The sequence below is a fragment of the Trachypithecus francoisi genome, unplaced genomic scaffold (assembly GCF_009764315.1).
Source record: "Trachypithecus francoisi isolate TF-2019V2 unplaced genomic scaffold, Tfra_2.0 Lachesis_group17, whole genome shotgun sequence".
In the NCBI taxonomy this organism is placed as follows: Eukaryota; Metazoa; Chordata; class Mammalia; order Primates; family Cercopithecidae; genus Trachypithecus; species Trachypithecus francoisi.
In genome coordinates this window covers 76,108,030-76,117,274 of record NW_022681462.1, presented here as the reverse complement: position 1 = coordinate 76,117,274, position 9,245 = coordinate 76,108,030, and the positions used below count along the sequence as shown (strand labels likewise).

The 9,245-nt window shown below is 40.9% G+C and overlaps 1 protein-coding gene across 5 annotated transcripts in view; it reads left to right on the top strand.

Annotated features, from left to right (window-relative positions):
• The first annotated feature begins 4 nt into the window (after nt 1-4).
• The window catches only part of SLC30A6 (solute carrier family 30 member 6), a 58,961-nt gene continuing 49,720 nt past the window's right edge, over nt 5-9,245 (top strand). For 2 of the 5 annotated variants that reach the window (XM_033176095.1, XM_033176098.1), the window contains exons 1-2: nt 5-61; nt 7,508-7,594. In XM_033176095.1, coding sequence (XP_033031986.1) covers nt 59-61; nt 7,508-7,594 — 90 coding nt within the window. In that variant the 5' untranslated portion in view covers nt 5-58. Of the gene's footprint in view, nt 62-7,507; nt 7,595-9,245 lie in introns of those variants that run through there. The other 3 variants (XM_033176102.1, XM_033176101.1, XM_033176099.1) reach the window with 2 other exon arrangements.

Sequence of the window (9,245 nt, the reverse complement as noted above, 5' to 3'; positions counted from 1 at the left end):
TCTGGGAAAACTCGAGCACACAGAAAGGCTTCCGGCGGGAGCTGTGCAGCTCCTTATCATGGTGAGTTGGCTGTTGGGGTGAGGGTTTCGGCTGTAGCTGATTCGGTTTATCTTATCTGGTCCCTAAGCGGCCTTGAAATCCCTCAGCCACCCGGAGGAGGGGTCATTGAAGTTGAAGTCGGGCCCCTTGGCTGGAGCGGCTGCCTCCCAAAATGTTCTCCTCAGAGTTCTGGTCCCCTTTGGTCCCTCACCTGTACCGCAGGCGCACACGATCCAGGCACAGCTGCAGGCCGAGCTTTCAGCTCCTGGCGAGTTTCTGACTTCCCTCTGCCTAGATTTCTTTAATGTAATAAAAGTCTTTGCCAGCGTCAACAACTAGACCACCAACAAAAGATCTGAAAAGAAGCCCACAGCAACAACTCTAATAGTGATTCTTAGAGGAGTGGCGATAACGCCAGCGGAAATGAAGGTTATTAATAGGGTTTTAAGGCAGAGGCCTCACTCTGCAATTTGGCTTTACTAACTCTTTAGCCTGAATACGGACTTTCATAAGCGGAGTAACCACAGAAAGTCAAGGTGTTGGTAGAACGTCTTATTGCTGCTTTGTTTCTGCGTTTGTAGAAACTAGTGGAAGACCCAGTAGACGTAATGGCTGATGGTGTTTTCTCTCAAATTTGTTAGAATTGGTCATTGTTTACCTTTAGAGCTCAAATATATAGCTATGAACTTTATTTAAAAATAAGCAGTTGGTTGGGATTTCAAGTGTCAGAGTGGTGTGTGCCTTTTGAAAATGCATTTATTAGAAAAATTCATGGAGTACTTATTGATAACCTACGTATGAAAGAGACCACATTTCTGTGCCTAAGCTTTTGTCACTGTACTAAGTGTTTTACGTCAGTGGATATGGTCGGGAAAATGTCTTATTCACACTATGTTATGTAAATTTTCTGTAATCCTTTTGCACACAGAAAATGGTAAAAGTTTACCCTTTTTGGCTAATGATCAAATAGCCTTCAGTTATGCTCTTTTTCAAAACATTCACCATTGTGTAGCTTGTAGCCAGAGTTATATTTCTAAAATTTGACATCACTCCCTTACTCAAATTTTCTTTCTTTCTTTCTTTTTTTTTTTGTAGCACTCAAAGTCCTGTTTAGCATGGCATGCGAAGCCACTCATTATCAAGCTTCTTACTTTTACAGCCTCTTTTGTTGTTGTTGTTGTTTTTGAGATGGAGTTTCGCTCTTGTTGACCAGGCTGGAGGGCAGTGGCGCCATCTCGGCTCACCACAACCTCCGCCTCCCGGGTTCATGCGATTCTCGTGCCTCACCTTCCCGATTAGCTGGGATTACAGGAATGCACCACCACGCCTGGCTAATTTTGTATTTTTAGTAGAGATGGGGTTTCTCCTTGTTGATCAGGTTGGTCTCGAACTCCTGACCTCAGGTGATCCTCCTGCCTCTGCCTCCCAAAGTGCTGGAATTACAGTAGTGAGCCACCGTGCCTGGCCACAGCCTCTTTTTTTTTTTTTTTTTTTTTTTAAATGCATACACGTATGTAACATCCGTATTTCAGCCACGGTGAATAGCTTGCAAATCATGCTGTATGAATTGAGCCTTTGTACCAACTTTGCATATGTTCTTCCATCTGCCTGAATTGTTCCCTGTCCTCTACCGGCTGTCCTTATCAGAATAACCCTTATATATTTAACTATTTTTCATGAGCCTTTCCCCCATGTTCCAGTATACTGTTAGTTGCTTCTCCTTTGTGCTGTGGTGGTACCTTGTGCTTTTATACATACACACACACACCAGTTTTGTTACATAAAGCTGCACAAAATGAATACATACAATAGAAACTTGCCTATAATACTGATGATTTGAAGGGATTTGAAGGTAAAGGGACAAGAGACTTAAAATTCAGAGGTCTTTCAGGTTATACACCTTCATTAACTCACAGCCCTAATTTAATAAAGTAAAACTTGAATCTCTTGTGCCTTTTACCGCTAACATCTGTAATCCTTACAGACTGTGTTAAAATTGTGTATTTATTTGTCTTTCTCACTTTCTAGACTGTAAGCTCATTGAGAGCAGGACCTATGGTATTCCCGGAGCTTTGTATAGTGCCTGGCCCAGAGGAAGTTGTCAATAAACATCTGTTTTATAAGACACTGAAAACTTATGGCACTGTATCCTTATGCTTGAAACATTAGTATTAGTCATGTAGGGAAACAGTATTTAAGGTTTATTTTAAAGGATATTGAGAAAAGGTTTTGTGTTTATTAAGAACATGCTGTGTGAAAGCAGTACTTTCTTAGAAAATACAAAGAAAAATACAAATAAAACATCTGTTTTATAAAGCACTGAAAACCTATGGCACTATATCTTTTTTTTTTTTTTTTTTTTTTTTTTTTGAGACGGAGTCTCGCTCTGTCGCCCAGGCTGGAGTGCAGTAGCCGGATCTCAGCTCACTGCAAGCTCCGCCTCCCGGGTTCACGCCATTCTCCTGCCTCAGCCTCCCGAGCAGCTGGGACTACAGGCGCCCACCACCACGCCCGGCTAGTTTTTTGTATTTTTTAGTAGAGACGGGGTTTCACTGCGTTAGCCAGGATGGTCTCGATCTCCTGACCTCGTGATCCGCCCGTCTCGGCCTCCCAAAGTGCTGGGATTACAGGCTTGAGCCACCGCGCCCGGCCAAGCACTATATCTTTATGCTTGAAACATTAGTATTAGTCATGCAGGGAAACATTTTTTAAGGTTTATTTTTTAAAATAAGTATTTTAAAATAAAATATTGAGAAAAAGGTTTTGTGTTTATTAAGAATATGCTATGTGAAAACAGTGCTCTCTTAGAAAATATAAATAATATAAATACATAATATTAAAATATAAATATATACAAATAAAATATAAAGAAAAATAGCCCTTGTCATTAGTGAAGTTACTAAAAAATTATAAAGCAACGCAACAAGTTGAAGGCTATACTTTGATTAATGCAAAATAAGTGGCATAAAAAAACACTACAGTTTGGAATGATCTAGGAAGACTTCATTTAAGAAGTGAAACATGAAACTAAGTACTTTGTGCCCCACTCTTAATACTCTTAATCTAGTACTTGTTTCTCATTATATGAATAAGAGCTTGAGTTAGACAGATCTGGCTTTTTCACGCAAGAGTGGTGTGATGAGACAAAGAGTAGACCAGTTTAACTGAAGTTGAGGGTTTCTATGTGGAGAAAGAGGTAAGACTGGAAAGAAACAGGCTAAGTCATTGAAAACCTGGAAATTCTGGTTGTAAAATTTGGAGTTTATTCTGGTAGCAATGGAGAGCCAATATAATTTTGTGAAGAGTGATATGAGCATTAGGATTTTTGTTTTATTTTCATTGTCAGGATGGCATCAGAAGTGGCCTGCCTTTTAGAAACATTGTTGATTCTCTTAACCTGAAACTTAAAGTTGGCTAGGGTTAAACAGAAGATGTCCAAAAATAACAGTATTAAGGAGAATTTCTTAAATCTTTGGAACCAAAATATGTCACACGTAATTCCTTAAGAATATATACACATATGTACATACACATGTATAATATTTATACATATGTGTGTTTGTTTATTTATTTATTTATTTATTTATTTTGAGATGAGGTCTCGCTCTGTGGCCCAGGCTGGAGTAAAGTGTGATCCTGGCTCACTACAGCTTTGGCTTCCTGGGCTCACGCAATCCTCCCACCTTGGCGTCCTGAGTAGCTGGGACTACAGGCGTGTACCACCATGCCTGGCTAATTTTTTTCTTTTCAATTTTTTGTAGAGACAGGGTCTCAGTATGTTGCCTAGGCTGGTCTTGAACTCCTGGGCTCAAGTGATCCTCCTTACTCAGCCACCCAGAGTGGTGGAATTACAGGCATGAGCCACTATGGCCAGCCAAGAAAAAAATATTAATATTAACATTTATTAACATCTAAAGTGAAAATAGCATATTCTTTTAAAACTGGATTAGCTTAGCTGTAAGGTTATACACACACAGTGGTCTTTATTTGGATATAAAAATGGTAACATTTTTCTGGTGCTTTATTTTTACTTTTTTCACCTTTCTATTATGAAAATTTTTATACATACACAGAAGTAGAGAGACCATAATAGGAGCCCCCTTGTACCTGTCACGTGGCAGCAACAATTATCAACACTCTGCTGTTGTTTTTCTTATGCCAAATATCTAGTGCTTGGCCTTTTTTCCTGCTTTTCCTGAGTCTCAGCATAGTGCAACTAATGATGCCTAAGCTTTGAAGAAATGAGTTATCCCTCCTTATAACCACTTAATTGCTCTCTAGATGCTATGTAGGAAAATCATGCTTGCATTGGATTTGAAAGATTTTTACATTTATAATTTTTTTTTTTTTTTTTTGAGACGGAATCTCACTCTGTCACCCAGGCTGGAGTGCAGTGGCACAATCTCAGCTCACTGCAAGCTCCGCCTCCCGGGTTCACGCCATTCTCCTGCCTCAGCCTCCTGAGTAGCTGGGACTACAGGTGCCCACCACCACGCCCGGCTAATTTTTGTATTTTTAGTAGAGACGGGGTTTCACCATGTTGGCCAGGATGGTCTCGATCTCCTGACCTCGTGATCCACCCGCCTCGGCCTCCCAAAGTGCTGGGATTACAGGCATGAGCCTCCGCGCCTGGCCTATATTTATAATTTTTTAATACCTCAGTTTCACTGCTTTCTGGGGCTTCAGTGTTTGAGTCAAATTGACCAACTTTAGTGAGGTAGAAATGTAATAAGGTTGTTATAGTGATTGTGGCTTTTACCATCTAGGAAAGTATTTCATTAAAATTAATATCAAAAAATTTATGTTTGTGGCACTTAGCAATCAAATTACTGTGTATGAGCCATTTAAAATTGTGAAGGATTTTTTTTCCCCCTGTAATGATACTTTCTTTTGTAATGACAAAATACTCTCTTTAAAAGTAGCTATAGAGTTTTGCTTTTGGAAACCTATACCAGAAAAATTAATAGGGCCATGCCAAATTTTCAGCATAAAAAAAGGCTAAGTATTTTTTAATGATAACTGAAACAATTAGTAATCACAGGTCTTTTGGCATTATTCCCGTTCTTACCAGTAGACATCACAAATTCGATTCATTATAGCACACACTTAAAGTACCGTTTTTTGCCTTCTTCATAGACATAAGTTTCTGCCTCATTATCAGTACTACATCATAGAAAAATGACGGGAATGGTTTTCACCAAATTTGGGACAGTCTGATTTTTAATATGGCAAACAGAATATTCACTACTTCGCTGCAGGATGAGGCTGCAGTAGAGTGAATATCCCGTTTGCTGTGTAGCCTATTTTTTTTTTTTTTTTTTTGAGACGGAGTCTCGCTCTGCCGCCCAGGCTGGAGTGCTGTGGCCAGATCTCAGCTCACTGCAAGCTCCGCCTCCTGGGTTCACGCCATTCTCCTGCCTCAGCCTCCCCAGTAGCTGGGACTACAGGCGCCCGCCACCTTGCCCGGCTAATTTTTTTGTATTTTTTAGTAGAGACGGGGTTTCACCGTGTTAGCCAGGATGGTCTCGATCTCCTGACCTCGTGATCCGCCCATCTCGGCCTCCCAAAGTGCTGGGATTACAGGCTTGAGCCACCGCACCCGGCCATAGCCTATGTTTAAAATCAGACTGTCTTCCTCAAAAGCAGCTGGAACTGAGGTTCAAGAGATAGATGTGACTGTGTAGAGGGAGAGGCATACCATTTTTATTTTTAAAGTATCAACAGAAATCATGATTTCACATTAACAGTACAAAGTCGCAAATGTGAATAATGAGCAGGTATTGATTTGGCCAGCTTTATAAATGTGTAACTTTTAAAACTGGGTTATTTATCTTCTTTTTTTTTTTTTTTTTTTTTTTTGAGAAGGAGTCTCGCTGTGTCGCCCAGGCTGGAGTGCAGTGGCGCGATCTGGGCTCACTGCAAGCTCCGCCTCCCGGTTCCCGCCATTCTCCCGCCTCAGCCTCCGAGTAGCTGGGACTACAGGCGCCCGCCACTGCGCCCGGCTAGTTTTTTGTATTTTTTAGTAGAGACGGGGTTTCACCGTGTTAGCCAGGATGGTCTCGATCTCCTGACCTCGTGATCCGCCCGCCTCGGCCTCCCAAAGTGCTGGGATTACAGGCTTGAGCCACCGCGCCCGGCCTATTTATCTTCTTAAAAATAATTTGTGGAAGCTTGTTGTGTATAGAGAAAATTGGCCTATTGTCTGTTGTGAATTACAATTTTTTTTCACAGTTTGACCTGAAATCTTTTTTCCCCCTTTAGGGTATTACATTCGCCCATGAAATTTTATAGTAAAATCAATCAATTTTTTTTCCTTTAGAGCTTCTTGGTTTTTATGTCCTATTAAGAAAGGCTTCCCCCAAAGCCCAGATTATAAAATAATACATCTAGGCTTTCTTCAATCAAGTACTCTATAATTCTATATTTTAATTTTCAAAATAATAACAAATTAGAGTAAGGAGTATGATAAGGGTGAAACATTACCTTGATCAAAATACCATTTATTGACTGGCTCATATTTTCTCCCACTGATATTGGATACTGCCTTTCTCATAAGTTAATTTCTCATATGTGTTTGAACTCTCCTTTCTGCTAAGGCTTTCCCATATGATTTCCTAAACTTGGGTGGTAAATCCCCTCAGTCTTCTCTCTCATTGGTGAGCCCTGTCTTTACTATCCCCAAACTGTATACCAGCAGGGGCCAGGGAGACTAGCCAGGGTGTCAGATACTTTGACTGAATGCCTAAGAGAGAATCTCAGGGGTTTTACTGTAATAGTTGCCTAAACTTGCTTTCTTTTTGAGACAGTCTCACTCTGTCACCCAGGCTAGAGTGCAGTGGTGCGATCTTGGCTTACTGCAAACTCCACCTCCCAGGCTCAAGAGATTCTCATCCCTCAGCCTCCTGAGTAGCTGGTATTACAGGTGTGCACCACCACACCCAGCCAATTTTTATATTTTTAGTAGAGATGGGGTTTCGCCATGAACTCCTGGCCTCAAGTGATCCCTCTGCCTCAGCCTCCCAAAGTGCTGGGATTACAGGCATGAGCCCCAAGCACAGCCACATATATAGCTTTAATTAGGTGAATTTTCAGTAGAAATTTCCAGTAGAGCTGTTTGGCAAACTGTTTCTTTTTTGGTTCAAATTGCCTTATCCATTTAAAAATAGAGTGTGGTCTGGAGCTAAAAAGCCTGGATTTGAATTTCTGCTCAGCCATTTACTAGCTCTGTGACTTTGGATGACTTACTAAAAGTTGTCTCCACCCACATAGGTTTATTGTGAATATTCAACCCATAAATATACATAAAGTATCTAGAATAAGTGCTTGGTGTATATTGAGTACTTAATAAATATTGGTTATTATTACCACTATCTCATACCATATCATAGGAACCACTATATCATATCATAGGAACTCTGAAGATGATTAAATATTTAAATGTTGATTTGTATATTGTTTGTTTGAAAGGGGACAATTCATCTCTTTCGAAAACCACAAAGATCCTTTTTTGGCAAGTTGTTACGGGAATTTAGACTTGTAGCAGCTGACCGAAGGGTAAGTTATTCCTTAACCCCAATTTTAATTATTGCACAAACAACATTATAACATTGAAGAAAGATAATTTTTAAGGCAAATAGAAATCACTCCTGATCCCACCACACTGTTTTCATTTTTCTATGTTGGAAAAGCGTTTTTTTAGTGTAAAATTGCAGTCATTTGGTGTTAAATTGTTTTGCTTTGGTACGAAGCTTCTGTTAAAGTTTTGATTCTAATTCTGAACTGTTTTAAAGAAAAATGGTTTTGTGGTTGCTTTTGGTTATTAAGTTTTCAAAAAATTAAATGGATCCAGTCTAAAGCCATGTTTTCTCTTTTATTTATTTATTTTTTGAGATGGAGTTTCACTCTTGTTGCCCATGCTGGAGTGCAATGGCATGATCTGGGCTCACTGCAACCTCTGCCTCCTGGGTTCAAGCGATTCTCCTGCCTCAGCCTCCAGAGTAGCTGGGATTACAGGCATGGGCCACCACACTCGGCTAATTTTTTGTATTTTTAGTAGAGATGGGGTTTCTCCATGTTGGTCAGGCTGATCTCGAACTCCTGACCTCAAGTGATCCGCTCACCTCAACCTCCCAAAGTGCTGGGATTACAGGCCTGAGCCACCGCGCCTGGCCCATGTTTTCTCATTTTTAATGTAGGGCAAGAAAAATATGTCATGTTTTGAGACTGTAAATAAAAAGATGTAATTGCCATCCTTTTAGGCCACCAATGTAAACCTTCTAGTTACTGTGTTTCATGCTTCTCATTGTTGTCTAAATGATAAATTCTCTTAGGGAACTGACTATCTCTATTTTGCTCACCTTTTTATAGAAGTACAATATAAGCATCCAGTAAATATTTGATGACTTTTAAGTAAAGCCAGCTTCAATGAAACAATAATAAACAGTACCAGTGGGCAGTCCAATTGAAACTCTGCCATATTTTCACTATTTTTCAACTCCCTTATCTTCATTTGCTTCCTTATCCAGCTTAGATTCTATGCTCCATCATTATCATTTCCCTCCTTTTTGTTCTTTTTTTTTTGAGACGGAGTCTCGCTCTGTCGCCCAGGCTGGAGTGCAGTGGCCGGATCTCAGCTCACTGCAAGCTCCGCCTCCCGGGTTTACGCCATTCTCTCACCTCAGCCTCCCGAGTAGGTGGGACTACAGGCGCCCGCCATCTCGCCCGGCTAGTTTTTTGTATATTTTAGTAGAGACGGGGTTTCACCGTGTTAGCCAGGATGGTCTCGATCTCCTGACCTCGTGATCCGCCCGTCTCGGCCTCCCAAAGTGCTGGGATTACAGGCTTGAGCCACCGCGCCCGGCCTCTTTTTTTTTGAGATGGAATCTTTCTGTATTATCCAGGCTGGTCTTGAACTCCTGGGCTCAAGGGATCCTCCTGCCTCAGCCTCCTGAGTAGCTGGGATTGCAGGTGTACACCACCACTCCCAACTAGTATCATTTTCTTTTACATGCTCTCAACTCTTTTGTGCTCCCCTTCCCTCTGTCTTAATTCCTGGAAAATCCCCAATCTTCTTTAAGTTCACTTTCTTTTCTGTTCTGTTCTGTTCTGTTCTTAGATGGAGTCTTGCTCTGCTGCCCAGGCTGGAGTGCAGTGGCATGAGCTCAGCTCACTGCAACCTCCACCTCCCGGGTTCAAGCGATTTCTC